This window comes from Macrotis lagotis, chromosome 3 (genome assembly GCF_037893015.1).
Source record: "Macrotis lagotis isolate mMagLag1 chromosome 3, bilby.v1.9.chrom.fasta, whole genome shotgun sequence".
Lineage (NCBI taxonomy): Eukaryota > Metazoa > Chordata > Mammalia > Peramelemorphia > Peramelidae > Macrotis > Macrotis lagotis.
The window spans coordinates 299373764-299389383 of record NC_133660.1 but is presented as its reverse complement, the minus strand read 5'-3'; the positions used below and the strand labels follow the sequence as shown (position 1 = coordinate 299389383).

General features: G+C 34.0%; 1 protein-coding gene and 1 pseudogene across 1 annotated transcript; one reads left to right on the top strand and one right to left on the bottom strand.

The window, feature by feature from the left end:
* Positions 1 to 462: 462 nt before the first annotated feature.
* On the top strand, positions 463 to 1407 carry LOC141516929 (olfactory receptor 5D18-like). The gene has a single exon (XM_074227884.1). The coding sequence runs from the start codon at positions 463 to 465 to the stop codon at positions 1405 to 1407; it is 945 nt and encodes a 314-aa protein (XP_074083985.1).
* Positions 1408 to 5233: 3826 nt separating this feature from the next.
* LOC141519618 (mesoderm-specific transcript homolog protein pseudogene) lies at positions 5234 to 7365 on the bottom strand (annotated as a pseudogene).
* Positions 7366 to 15620: the final 8255 nt, after the last annotated feature.

Here is a 15620-nt window from a genome sequence, read left to right as displayed (position 1 = left end):
TATATTTATGTGCCTTAATATGTATGTGTATATGTGTGAATAAATATAATACCTAAGTATTGTTTGGTTGTAAGTAGATACATAAATGTATGTATACAGGTAAACACACATTTTAAAAGGTTGCTATATAAAAGAGAATCAAGACATCCTGTTCTCACTGTCTTGCAAGTTCAATTTATCCTAGATTTTGTGAATTTATAAAGATTTATTTATTCAAACCATTTTATATGTAACTCTTTGACATGTTTCATGCTCCATGATTTTTTCAACCCAAATGCACAGATTTGAGAGTAAGTGCTAAATTGTTTGCTCCATTAATATTATTGTCTCAATAATAATAATAATATTGATGATAACAGAAATTATAATTTTTAATGTCATTTTCTGCCCTTACACAGTTTTCTTCAATTAATTTTTATTTAACTTCTCATGGTCAATTTCCAATTCTCTCCAACAGAAATCATGGTGAGCACTGACAAGAATCAGAGTTCTGAAGTCGTGTTCATCCTTTTAGGATTCTCGGATTATCCAGACCTTCAGGTGCCCCTCTTTCTACTATTCCTCACCATCTATGCAATCACTGTTGTGGGGAATGTGGGCATGATTGTGATCATCAAGATCAGTCCCAAACTCCACACACCCATGTACTTTTTCCTCAAGCACTTGTCCTTTCTGGATTTCTGTTACTCCACTGTAGTTACACCGAAATTAATAGAAAACTTAGTTGTAGAAGACAGAAGTATCTCTATCAAGTGTTGCACCACACAGTTTTTCTTTGCTGCTGCCTGTGTGATGACAGAGATGGTCATGTTGGCAGTGATGGCTTATGACCGCTTGGTTGCTATATGTTATCCTTTGCTCTATACAGTTTCCATGTCCTCAAAACTCTGTTCCCTGCTAGTGACTGTAGCATATTCATGGGGATTATTTACTTCTATTATATTCACCTACTCAATTCTTATCTTGTCTTTTTGTGAGACCAAAATCATTAATAACTTTGTATGTGAATATTTAGTTTTATTATCAGTTTCTTGCTCAGATACACATTTCAGTGAGATGCTACTTTTTATCTTTGGAAATCTCAGTGCAATTTTCACCCTCATCATTATCTTTACATCCTATCTTTTTATTTTTGTCACTATCCTCAAAATGCATTCAGCCAGTGGGAGACATAAAGCTTTCTCCACATGTGCCTCCCACCTGACTGCTGTTACCATCTTTTATGGGACCCTTCTCTTTCTCTATTGCATTCCCAATTCTAAAAACACAGGACTTGTGGTCAAAATAGGATCTGTTTTTTATGCTGTGGTCATTCCTATGCTAAATCCCTTAATATACAGTCTAAGGAATAAAGATGTGAAAGAAATCTTCAGGAAATTATTGGATCTCAAAACCATTTCTCAGTAAGATCATTTATATGATTAAATGCTAACTAATCTCATGGAATTTATGGTAATATTTAATTGACTCTGAGTTCTATTCAGTTTCTCCAGTCTTTCGTGACTGCACTTTTATTTTCCAGAACAATATGAAAGATAGGAACATTATTCATGAAACAGAAAAAAATCACAACTTGTTTTCCAGTGGATTGAGTCCCAATCAAGGCATCAATGGATCCTGAGTTCAAATTTGTATTCAGAAATATTATTCTTATCTGTGTAACTTCAGGCAAGTCATTGAACTTTGTTGCCTTAAATTCAGTGCTGTTCCCAGTCATTCTTATTCACATCCAATCATTGGACTCAGATGTTTCCAGAGGAGAAAGTCAGTCTGGTGACTTACCATAGCTGTGGAGCACTAAAATACAATTTACTTTGTTATCATTGCATCTCTTCCCTGATATCACTATCTTCTTCAAAAATAGAAGGATCAAACAGCATCACAATGGACTCCATAATGAACTGACAGCCTCAAAACATTTCATTAAAGCTCCTAGACAATTTATTGTAAAAATAAATCTATCAATTCTATACCTTTTTTTCCTCTCTACTATTTTTTTCAATTTTTATATTTCTTTTACTTAACAGAAAAGAGAAGAATAAAAAGAAAATAAGATGTTATCTAGTGGGTGGGAGGGTACTATTTGAAGTCCAGACAGGAAAAATAAAACCTTGATGAGTGACCATATTCAATATTGTTAGAGAATAACAATCACTGACAATTCAATGAACTAACAGATTTATTATAAAGCCAAGTTCAATCCCATAAAATGCATGGTAGACCTTCTGATATAACAAAGTCTTAATAATTGGGGGGTTGATTGAATCACTCATATTTTGGAAATAAAGATTCCTGACTTTCTTCTCTTTCAACATGATAAACTCTATCTTAATATTTGACTTCCTTTTTCCCTTCATCATATTCCTTAGGTCTTGTGACCATGAAATTGAAATATCACATCTGGGTTGGTTGGAAGACCTTCACTCTAGTGAGACAGATTATGATGGAGCAGGAACATAACAGAGTTCTGTGGCTATCAGGCCCCTTGGAGTGGAGAGATGCCCAACAACTTGGATCATGAAACAGAAAGGTCTAGAGATGTACAGGCTTTGCTTAGGAGTAAAACTGCAGTGATGAGATGAGTCAGACATCTACTACTTTTAAGAAGGAATTACTACCACAGAAAATGATATAAATAAAATAATGATAAGAAGAAAGTAGAAGCTTAGTTGGGGAAAGCCAAACTAACAGAAAATTGTTGAACAGTGTCACTGAACCTGATCAGCAGCTTTGCTAAAAGTTACTACATTGACTAAAAGTCACTTGATCCATTTATTTAAATCTTTGGCAAAAATTGCTTGGAAATTTTGTACCTCCAAATACATTTTGTTTGTTTCTTTGTTTGTTTTGGGGTTTTTTTTTGCAAGGAAATGGGCTCAAGTGTCTTACCTAAAGTTACAGAGTTAGGTAATAAGTTCCTGAGGTGGAATTTGAACCCAGATCCTCCTGACTTGAGGGTCAATGTTTTTTCCACTATGCCATGTAGCTGTCCCCCAAATACTTTTTTAAAAGATCATTTTCCAACAAGACTTACTTATAAAGTATCACCTATTAAAAATATATGCAATATTCCTCAATTTTCTTACATTTTGTGAACAGAATGAACATTTTCTAATTACTCTGGATAAGGTTGATGATCAATTTTTTTTAACATTTTTAACATTTTTTAACATTTACTCCAGCAAATTTAACATTTCACTGCTCTTAAAAAGAGCATACTATATATCGACACATTAGGCTTCAATCAATATTCTGAAACAAAGAGAAGTAAAGTGCATATTATAATTCTAATAATTTAAAAAAGAATCTGGCTTCCAAAATACATTTATTGTCAATTTTGATATGCAACAAAGCAAATATTCTCATAAAAGTAACAAGGAAAAGATGATTGCATGTGAAACTACCATCTCTTTTGTACAAATTGTTACTCCTATTATATAAAGATTTTCATCTAAATTTCCTTTTTTTCCCTTTTCTCCCTCTGCCTCTTCACTGTAGAGATGGTTACCATTAGATACACATTTATCCACATTTAAAAATATATGCCAAATGATTCTATTGAAACTTCTATATATCACTTCTTTCACTAGATGTAGATAGCACCTTTTATTTTTACTTTGTGAGCACTTTAATAGTCAAAATTAATTATGTGTTCAGGGCTACTCTGAAAGCTATATTGATGTTACTGCTAATAATATTCTCATGGATCTGCTCATTAGAATTTGATTTCCTCTTTTTATTTTGGATAGTCTATACCTGGCAGAAAATACAAATTGAGGGGGCAGCTATGTGGCACAGTAGATAGAGCATCAGCCCTGGAGTCAGCAGTCCCTAAGTTGAAATCTGCCCTCAGACTCTTAATAGTTGCCTAGCTATGTGACCTTGGGGAAGTTACTTTACCCCATTTGCCTTAAATAAATTTAATAAAAAATAAAAAAATGCGAATTAACCAAATTCAGTTCTCCCTCTTGATTTGAAAAATTGCAGTTTGCAGACAAAAGTTTAGATGACTCATGATTACCCATAAAAATAATTTTAAAGCAACTGACATCATTTCATTATCAGTCAATATTAACCTTTACAAGAAGAACAGATTTAGAAATTATCCAAAATTATTCAAAGAAAATTAATTAAATTTAGAAATTATTCATTCATTGAAACAGCAGTTTCCTTAATTTGAAGGCCGCTATAGAGAGATTAACTTTTTTTCTCAATATGTAATGAGAAGCGATTTGAGAATATCAAATTTCATTTTCTATTATATATATATATATATATATATATATATATATATATATATATATATATATATATATATATATCACTTCATAGAGCACAAGATTGCCAAATGTGAGGTAATTTGAAAGAGGCACAGTAAGCCTCTCTTTGACTGGAGAAATCCTTCAGCACTTTTGCTTTGTAGCTCAATATGTAGAATATAAACTTCAGATCTGAGTCCTTATCGGGGAAGGACATAGATAAAAAGCAGAGAACGCAGACCATGGTGATCTGCAAAAAGAAGGGCCTCGAATTCATGCCAAATGAAGATCTCTTAAGGTATTGGATATGCACATGCTAGAACAAAGACAGATTCACTGATAATTGCTTTCATGTATCTGAAGGGCTATAAAGTTAATAAACAAATTTTAGGTTATTATTGATCTATTAAGCAGTAAGTTCTTAGTGATTTATTGGATTTACTAAAACGAGCAAGAATATTCCATTTCTTTATGGATTTTCCCTTCTCTCTTGGATACAATAATGAGAACATATTGGAGAAAACATAAAAATGATATACAACATAATACTAGATTGTGAAAGATAATTTTATTGAGAGAATGTGAGGGGTTTTGTGGAGGGAATCTTTATAGGAAGCTTTTCTGATGTGAGTTTCAAAAGAGTATATTTTGACAGTGCAAAATATTATTTGCATAGGCTATGAGTTGGGCAATAAATTGATAAATATCTGAAATAAAAATGAGGACAATTTGTCCAGTCCATAGAATTCTTAAGGGGAATCATGGATAGTAAATCTAAAAAAAGGGCTCATCGTGAAATGCAAAGTTCTTTAAATTTTATATAGGGCAGTTTCTTTTTTGATCCTAAAGATAACAAGGAGGAGGATGGGTCATCAGGAAAAACTCCACTGAAGTCAATGGTACTATGGGGGAAAATACTCAGTGATGTGAAGCATGACTTCTTTGAGGCATCAGTTCCTAATTTGAAACTATGACTAAAAAACAATATCGAGCAAAGTAAACAACACTTCTCCCTTTGGAAAAAAGTTGATGAAAATCAAATGTACATTCAGAAAACCCATAAGATTTTCATACTGTGGATAGCGGTTAATGTGATCATCCAGAAACAATGCTGTGGATTGTGGTAATATTTTCTCATACTGATTCAAAAATTCTGAATGAGTGTTCATGGGTTCTAATGACCCACAGATGAAATGAAAGGGAACAACCACGGAGATGAGAGCTTCTATTCATTAGCCTCAATGCTCCTTTTTCTGGTTGATGTACTGTAGGAGGCTGTCAACATCCCAGCTCACATATCCCGCATCTCAGCTTCTGGGTATTATGGCTATGACTGCAAAACAAGACCCATTACAAAGAAGAAATTCATCAGGACACTAAAGACAGGACTCATCAGGCCTCCATCTTTAAGTATCTTCTATAATAAAGTAGGGTGGTGAGTCTGAAGAAAGGAATCTCCATTGGACAGGAAAAGGTTTTTGATGAGATTCTGATCAGTCTGATTATGCTTATGCTGTAAAGGAGCTCCTAATCCACAATTTCCACAGTTGGAGGATAGAAGATAAGTCTCTGATTCTGAAGCTCCAGGTGTCCCAGCAGCCTCTTCTTGATGCTGGACTGCTCAAAGGTGTCATAATGATGAAGTCTTGGTTTATCACTAATCCTAACCTAATTTAAATGATGGGTCAGGCCTCCCCAGTTCTTGTACCACTCAGAGTTAGATGCTGGAAAGTTATGTAAAAGAAGGATGATTTCTGAGCTCCCAACCATACCCCATGCATCTTGGTAGAAAATTTTAAGACTTTATATGTGAAAAGCCGACCTGAACTACACCAGGAGTGAAGTTCTGGGGAGAGCTGGGGGGGCGGGGAGAGAAGAAGGTACACCACTCCATCATGCCAGGGTCACAATGATGAATGCGTGAAGGAATATATGAATCTTTGAGAATTAATTTCACACACAAATCTTGACTGACTCGTAGTGACACGAAAGTTTATTACATATTGCTATGGCTTAAAAGTAACAAGAAAGAAGTTAAGAAATCAAGCAGCAATAAAGTCTAGATCTCCTAAGGAAATCTAGCCTCAAACCAATTGCCTCAAACAAAAAAAAAAAAAAAAAAAAAAAAAAAAAAATGAATCTAGCCTCCAACTGATTTTAAAGCAGCTCCTACTTTAATTCTTTTTTTTAGTTTTTTTTTTTTAGTTTTTGTAAGGCAATGGGGTTAAGCGGCTTGCCCAAGGCCACGTAGCTATAGGTAATTATTAAGTGTCTGAGGCTGGATTTGAACTCAAGTACTTCCTGACTCCAAGGCCAGTGTTCAATCCACTGCACCACCTAGCTGCCCCCTTTAATTCTTTTAAGGTATAAATAATATATACACTCCTTGATAGTAATAAGATTCTGAAATAATTGTGAAATTTCTGATAAGATCATCTTTAAAATGAAGGCAAATAAAATCTCTCTCTCTCTCTCTCTCTCTCTCTCTCTCTCTCTCTCTCTCTCTCTGCCTGTCTGTCTGTCTGTCTGTCTGTCTCTCTTCTTTTTAAAAGGAATCTACCTGAATCTTCATAGTTTATGCATCTATGTTCCAGAGGACTGTTTATGAGGAAGCTCTGAGTAAAATCTGTTTGTGGTTTTTTTAATGGTGATCATAAAATTTCAAAGGGGTCAGTTTGGTAGTGATGTGGTAGAAACACCAGTGCTGGAATCAGAAAAATCTGAATTTAAATCCAACATTAGTCACTTACTGGCTGTGTGACTCTGGGCAAGTAATTAACACCTATTTTGCCACAGATCTGTAATATGGGAATATACTGGAGAATAAAATGACAAACCTCTCCAATATCTTTTCCAAGAAAGCCCCATGCATCATGGGGTCATATAGAGTCAGATATGACCGAATGACACAACAACAATTTGTCTCAGGCAGTAGTCCTTACTACCTTCAGCAAAACTCATAAAGGATGGCTAAGAGATAAAGTAGAATGTGGACTTGGAGTCTCAGGGTCCTTGGTGCTAATCTGACTTCAACACTTACTACGCTGTGTGAACTTGGGCAACTCATTTAATTCTATTTACCCAATTCTTCACCAATGAAATGCATTGGCAAAGGAAATGTCACACTACACTAGCATCATTGTGAAGAAAAACACAAAATGAGGTCACCAATATTCAGAAATTAATGAAATGACCCAACAATAAAGGAACGTTGACCTGAGTTCAAATTTGATCTCAAACACCTGACTCAATAGTTTTTGTATGACCTTGGCTAAGTCACTTAATACTGACTGTCTCATGACCATAGCCATCTCCAATTGTCATAATTCATATCTCACCATGGAACTCAGTTGATTTTGAAGGAGAAAGTGAGATTGGTGACAACACCACACCTCATTAATAAATCTAATTCATATGTTTGTCATGGCATCACCTCCCTTATGTCATAGTTTTAAGAATGAAGAGGTGCTGGGACGTCTAGGTGGCGCAGTGAATAGATCACTGGCCTTGGAGTCAGGAGTACCTGGGTCCAAATCCGACCTCAGACACTTAATAATTACATAAGTGTGTGGCCTTGAGCAAGCTACTGAACCCTATTACCTTGAAAAAATCTAAAAAAAAAAAAAACAATGAACAGGGGTCAGCTAGGTGGCACAGTGGATACAGCACCGGCCCTAGAGTCAGGAGTACTTGAGTTCAAATCCAGCATCAGACATTTAATAATTACCTAGCTGTGTGGCCTTGGGCCAGTCATTTAACCCCATTGCCTTGAAAATACTTAAAAAAAAGGAACAAAGAGGAAATACAATCATCATCATCATGGGTCACTGCATAATTATATAAATGTACATTATATATGTATATCCATATAAATATTAATCAATTGATATGATTTTGTGAGTGTGAGTTTTAGCCTAGTCTTCAGACAAACTTGGGGAATTGTAAAAAAATAAAAATAAGGACTCCATTTTACAATAACAAATTAACTGAATGCCACATTTGTCAAATTTCATATACCTTTAAAACTAAAATGACCTAAAATCAATATGTATATATATATATGTGTTATATATGTATGTATATAAAATATTCTTTCTTAAATAAATTTTATGGATCTCTCAAAATCACTTTCAAATAATTATTTACCAGAAGATATTATTTTAGTAATTATTATACACATATGTATATAGGTTCATATAAGTATGTGGATGCGCACATATGCTTACATGTATAAATGCATTTACATGCATATATATATATATACATATATGTATATATATATATATATATATATATATATATATATATATGTATTCTATCCCCCCTGATAGGTTATAAACTTCAGAAGATCAGGGGTTATGTCATAGCTAAGCAAAACATTGGGTTTTTTGCAGTTACTAGATTAATGGATCACCTCAGAATGCAAAAAAACATTTGTAACTAATCTTCTGTCACTAATTATGACCATTATCCCAATATATTTTCATGACTTTATCAAAGATCACTATGTGTTAATGACAAATAGTGTAGAAGATAGAATATCAAACCTGGACTCATGAAGACTCATTTTTGTGTCTTAAAGATTAAGCTTTAGACACTCACTAGCTATGTAATTCCAGACAAATCAGTTAGCTCTGTTTACCTGGATTTCCTCATTCATAAAAGGAGCTGAACAAGGAAATGGAAAATGAATCAAGCATCTATTTCAAGAAAATTCCAAATGGGGTCAGAAAGAGTCAACTCTGACTGAAACAACCAAACATCAACACTGTATAAGTTAGAAGTGCATTAAAAAATGATTTCTACCTTAAGAAATTATTAAGAAAATTACATTTCATTCATATATATATGTGTGTGTGTGTGTGTGTGTGTGTGTCTGTGTGTCTGTGTGTCTGTGTGTGTGTTTGTGTGTGTGTGTGTGTGTAATAATTCAGAACTATTTTTCCCAACTGTATGCCAATAAATTTGATAATCTAAGTGACATGGATGGATATTTACAAAAATACAAGTTGTCCAGGTTAAATGAAGAGGAAATTAATTAACTAAAAACACACAACACAATCTCAGAAAAAGAAATTCAACAGGACATCAATGATTTCCCTAATAAAAGGTCTCCAGGGCCAGATGGATTCACAAGTGAATTCTATCAAATATTTAAGGAACAATTGCTTTCAATTCTATATGAACTCTTTGGAAAAATAGGTGAAAATAGAACTCTGCATTACTTTTTCTTTGACACCACTATGGTGCTGATATCTAAACCAGGAAGAGTCAAAACAGAGAAGTAAATAAAATCTTAGCAGTTATTACAGCAAGTTATCACTTGCATAATACACTGAGACTAAGCAGGATTTTATCCCAGGAATGCAGGGTTGGTTCAATTTTAGGAAAACTGCCAGCATAATTAACTATATCATCCACAAATCTACCAGAAATCATATCATCATCTCAATAGATGCTGAAAAGGCCTTTGACAAAATACAGCACCTATTTCTAAAAACACTAGAGATCATAGAAATAAATAGAATCTTCCTTTGAATGATTAACAGTATCTATTTGAAGCCATAAACAATAATTAAATACAATGGGGATAACTCTGGAGGCTTTCCCAATAAGATCTGGCATGAAACAAGGAAACCCATTATCACCACTACTTTCCAATAGTGTATTAGAAAAGTTAGCTGCAGCAATAAGAGAAGAAAAAGTCATAGAATGAAGTAGGATTGGGAAGGAAGTAACAAAGTCACTCTTTGCAGATACATGATGGTATACCTAAAGAAATCCTAAAAAATCATCTTAAAAAAACTACTAGAAACTATTAGCAACTTTAGCAGAGTCAAAAAATATAAAGTAAATCACAGAAATCTTTAGCACTTCTATATATTACTACCAAGACACAGCAGCAATTGCTAGAAAGATAAAACCTCTTTAAAATAACTTCAGACAAAATAAAATACTTGGGAGTGTATTTACCAAGGAAGACTCAGAAACTCTAGGAAAACAATTATAAAACCCTTTTCACACAAATAAAATCAGATTTAAGGAACTGCACAAATATCAACTGCTCATGGATAGGCTGAACTAATATAATATAAATGACAATTTTACCTAAATTAAACTACTTATTTAGTGGCTTACAAATCAAGCGTCCAAAAAATTACTTTAATGAGCTAGGAAAAATTATAACTAAATCCATATGGAGAGCCAAAACGTCAGGAATATCAAGGTATTTAAAGAAAAAAGTGAAAAAGAAAGTGGTTTATTCTTACCAAACCTAAAATTAAATTTTAGGACATTAGTCTTCAGAACTGTCTGATAAAGGATCCGAAATAGAGTGGTGGATCAGTGGAATAGACTGGGTGCAAAAGAGACAGCAGGAAATAAATATAGTGATTTGCTTGTTTCATAAACCCAAAGAGCCCAACTTCTGGGATAAGAACTCACTGTTCCATAAAATCTGTTAGGAACATTGGAAGATAATGTGGTAGAAACTTGTATGAGAAAATCATCTCACACAATATACAAAGATAAGATCAATATGCATGCAGGATGTGACATAAAAGAAAACATTAAAAGTAAACTGGGAGAATAAGGAATGACTTATAAGTCAAATGTTTGGAAGTTTATGGCAAAGGAAGGGATGGAAAACATCACTAAAAACCGGATAACTTTTATTCTATTAAGTTAAAAAGCTTTTGCTCTAACAAAACTACTGAAACCAAGATCGAAAGAAATGTAGTAAATTGGAAAACAATTTATGCAACTGATATTTCTGACAAAGGACTCATTTCTAAAATATATAGAGGGGGTGGCTAGATCGTACAGTGGATAGAGCACCAGACCTGAAATCAGGAGCACCTGAGTTCAAATCCAGCCTGAGACAGTTAATAATTATTTAGCTGTGTGGCCTTAGGCAAGGTACTTAACCTCATTGCCTTGAAAATTTCATATGTATATATATATATATATATATATATATATATATATATATATATGTATGTATATATGGAGAGAGAGAGAGAGAGGGAACTGAGTCAAATTTATAAGAATAAATTGATTCCTCAATTGACAAATGGTCAAAAGATATGCAAAGGTAATTTGCAGTTGCAGAAACCAAAGCTATCCCACTCATATGAAAAATTGTTCTAAATCATTACTGATTAGAGAAATGCAAATTAAAGCATTTCTGAGGTACCACTTCACACTTCTCAGGTTGCTCATCATGACCAGAAAGGACAATGATCACTATTGGAAGGAATATGGGAAATCTGGGACACTAATGCATGGTTGGTGGAGCTATAAACTCATCCAATCTTTCTGAGAGCAATTTGGAATTATGCCAAAAGGGTAATAAAATGTGCATATCCTTTGATCCAGCAATACCACTACTAGGTCGATACCCTGAGGAGATCATGAAAAAGGGTAAAAACTTCACTTGTGCAAAAAATATTCATAACAGCTCTGTTTGTCCTGGTAAAGAATTGGAAATCAAAGGGATGTCCATCAATTGGGGAATGGCTAAGCAGATAGTGGTATATGTGTATGTGATGGAACACTATTGTACTATTAGAAACCAGGAGGGATGGGATCTCTGAGAAGCCTGGAAATATTTGCATGAATTGATGCTGAGTGAGAGGAGCAGAACCAGAACAACATTATACATCCTAATGGCAACATGGGCATGAGGATCAACCTTAATGGGCTTGTTCATTCCATCAATGCAATAATCAGGGACAATTTTAGAGTATGTGCAATGGAGAATACAATCTGTATCCAAAGAAAGAACTGTAGAATTTAAACAAAGAGCAAAGATTATTATCTTCAGGTTTTCAAAAAAGTTCTTATTTACTACATAATTTTGCTATCTCTAAAATTTTATTTTTTCCTAAAGGATATGCTTGTTTTTCTCTCAACACATTCAATCTTGATCAATGCATAACATGGTAGCAGTGTAAAGATTATCATATTACCATCTGTGGGGGGAAGGGGAGGGAAGGGAATGTAGGTGAAAAATTGTAAAATTCAAAACCTTACAAAAATGATAGGCAGAAACTACTATTGCACATAATTGGAAAGCAAACATTTATACAATAATAAAAATATTTTTTGTATATAACAGGATAGATAAAATACTAAATTATTAAATTTATAAAATAAAGTCTATAAAGATGAAAACATTTTAAGAGTGAGTGATTAACTTAAAGTTCCTTCAGATTAAAAAGTGAGAAGACTCATTTTTCTGTACATTAGTCTAGTATTTTAACAATATTTCAAAATTTGATCTAAATTTGCTGAGCATATCAGTGAATTAGGAGGTACACTTCCAGTCTTGAGCAGAGAATTTTAGTTTAGCCTAATCCCCATCTCTTCCATCAAGCCTTTGGGGAATCTGATTGGAAATAAACTTCTTCCGTGGAACTCACATTGCACTTATTTTGTATCTCTCAGAAGTAAAACTTTCACTCAATGTTTGCTTATTGTTTATTATTATTATTATTATTATTATTATTATTATTGGAAACTATGTTGATGCTTTATCACCTTCCTGGAGGAGAGTTCTGCGTAGTCAAGGATCAGGCAGGAAAACCTCGGATCAATTCTTGCCTTTGAAGCTAATTGTGGGAATCTGAGCAATCCAATGAATTTGTCTGCGCCCCAACTCCAAAATGGGGATGATTATAGTAGCCACTTTACAAGGTTCTTGGGAGAATTAAAGGAAAAAGAGAAAGAAATCATAAAAGTAGATATCTCATATCTGGCTATACATGGATATATCTATTCATACATATTATTATCATGTATGTGCATATGTGTATATACATACATATAAAAATAATTACTGATAATTAAAGGGCAGAAAGAACTAACATGGAGGTGGAATCAGGAAATATTTCAGTAGGTTGCATTTTAACTGGAACTTGAAATAAGCCACAGAAGCAAGAGGTCAAAGTAAGGGAGGAAGTAATTCTATACCTAAAATTCATTTGATCCTGTTTTAGTATTCCTCTTTATAAGATATTTATGCTGCAGACTCACCATGCAACTCCTCTGAGGGACAATTATGGAGCTAGGTTATTAGTTACAATATTGTAAAATGAAATAGTCTCTTGTTGCTTCATCTTGGGAGACCTCTTCATTAATATTAGTAAAAGAGATTTTAGCCAAGAGCAAATAACATGGGCTGAAAATAAACTTCTGACAATAACCATCCCCTATGACTTTGAGGATCTGCTATTCCCTAAAGGCAAAATTTCCACTGATTACTTGTTTGTACCCTAGGCAGACAAGGTCATTATTCTTTAGCATCTCTTCCCTAATGTTCATGAAGAGAGAAGCAAAACAGAGAGCATCCTTCCCAGAATTAGGTTACTGGTCTGATAGGAAAATATATCTTTTACTCTTAGTTTTGATGTTTGAGGGAGAAACATTTCTTGTCTAGCTGAAGACAGTTTAAAAAGTTATTTAAGTTTATATTTTCATAGACTATGCATAATCATAAAAGACAATTTGAATCTGATCAAATTGGGGATAAGGAAACATTTTATACTAATGACCATTGCTTGCCACCAGGTCCAAGTTTAGCATTCATTGTTCCATAAATCTAGGAAAGAACTCTCTATAATCAGGTGCCTAGAAAATTCCTTCTTTTTATTTTTCAGAAATATGATTGGTACCAAAATTTTTCTGCCAATTCCTTGATCTGAAAGGAACTACAAGGCAAAGGAGGTAGGTACTACTCCTAAATCATCCTTTTCACTAACATCACTACACAATTAGTGGATAGATATTTTTAAAGCACTGTGCTGTGTTCCAAGGAATTTAGCAAGTATCAGCTTCTGAATTGAAGATCTCACAGTCCATGTGAAAAAGAAGAGAGATCCACAGAAAAGAAACAAATTCAGATGTCAGAGTAAACATGATAAATATCCATAGATTCTTAAAGATAACTTGCTTATTTGATTTTAAGTGAAAACTCAAAGAACTGATCAGAGAACACTTGTGGAAGTGGTGTACTAGAAGAGACACTGAAGGAAAGTAGGTAGGAAGAGTGAAGGAATTTCAGGCAGGAGTAATTGTGTAGAAGGAGGAAGGAGGAAATTCATGATGTATTTCAGGGATTTTATGACCAGTGTTCTTTGACTGAAACATGAACTTCATTTAGGAAAAAAAAAATTATGTGGATAAGTTTGTAGAAGTTAGTACTGTTGAGGTTAAAGCAAGATTTTAATGTCACAGAGAGAGATATATTATTTTTAGCTTTCCTGATAATCTGGTACAGAGATACTGAAACAGATAAGACCAGACTTTTCTTCCATCAAGCCTCAGATCAGAGATCGGGATCTCAAGCTTCTGATTCAGAATATTCTGATACTCCACATAAACCTTTGATTTTTTTTCAATTAGGGAAACTTCTGGGTCTCTTATCCCCTCCCCCCCCAGTCTGCTAAAATTTGTTTAAATTCAACTCCTATGCATGTCAATATTTGAATAGTAGAAAATAGATCTATTGCCGGCAATGACTCTCCCCCCCTCCACTGACTGACTATTTTTATCTTTGTATCTGTCTTATATTTATATTTATTATATTATATATTATTTATTATATATTTATTATATTTATATTTGTATCTGCATCTATTTCTCCTTTTCTCTCTGTTTCTCTCTCAATTTCTCTCTCTCCCCCTCCCTCCCTCCTGCCCTCCTCGACATTGCCATTGACCAGAGCATTAGATGGATGAAGTATTTTGTCTATGAGAATTACTATATACTTACAATGCAAAATCTTTACAGCAAAGAAAAAGACAACAAAGTGTTTGGAAGGAAACCAATTGAAATGACATTGGAGGTTAAAGAGCTTTATTTCTGAAGTCTGTCCATCTGTCGGATTGTCTCTGTCTCTCTCTCTCTCTCTCTCTCTCTCTCTCTCTCTCTCTCTCTCCCCTCTTGGACATTGCCATGGACCAGCACCTTAGATGGATGTATTTTTTTTTGTCTATGAGAATTACAAGAGAATTTCAATGTAAAATTTTTATAGCAAAGAAAAACCCTATAAAGTGTTTGGAAGGATTCAAATGGAAGATGATAATGAAGTTTAAAGAGCTTTATTTCAGAAGTGTCTCTCTCTCTCTCTCTCTCTCTCTCTCTCTCTCTCTCTCTCTCTCTCTCTCTCTGTCTCTCTCTGTCACTCTGTCTCTGTCTCTGTCAGTCTCTGGCTGGCTGGCTGGCTGTCTGCCTGTCTCTCTCCCCCGCCTTGGTCTTTCTTTTAACCTCCTGGAAATTTCCTTTTTCCAACACAATAGATGGAGGAAGGATTTTAGTCTCTGAGAATTACATTAGAAAGCAGAAAAATTTTACATAAAA

Coding starts and splice junctions, on each gene's coding strand:
- LOC141516929 (XM_074227884.1), top strand. CDS start 463: ATGGTGAGCACTGACAAGAATCAGAGTTCTGAAGTCGTGTTCATCCTT.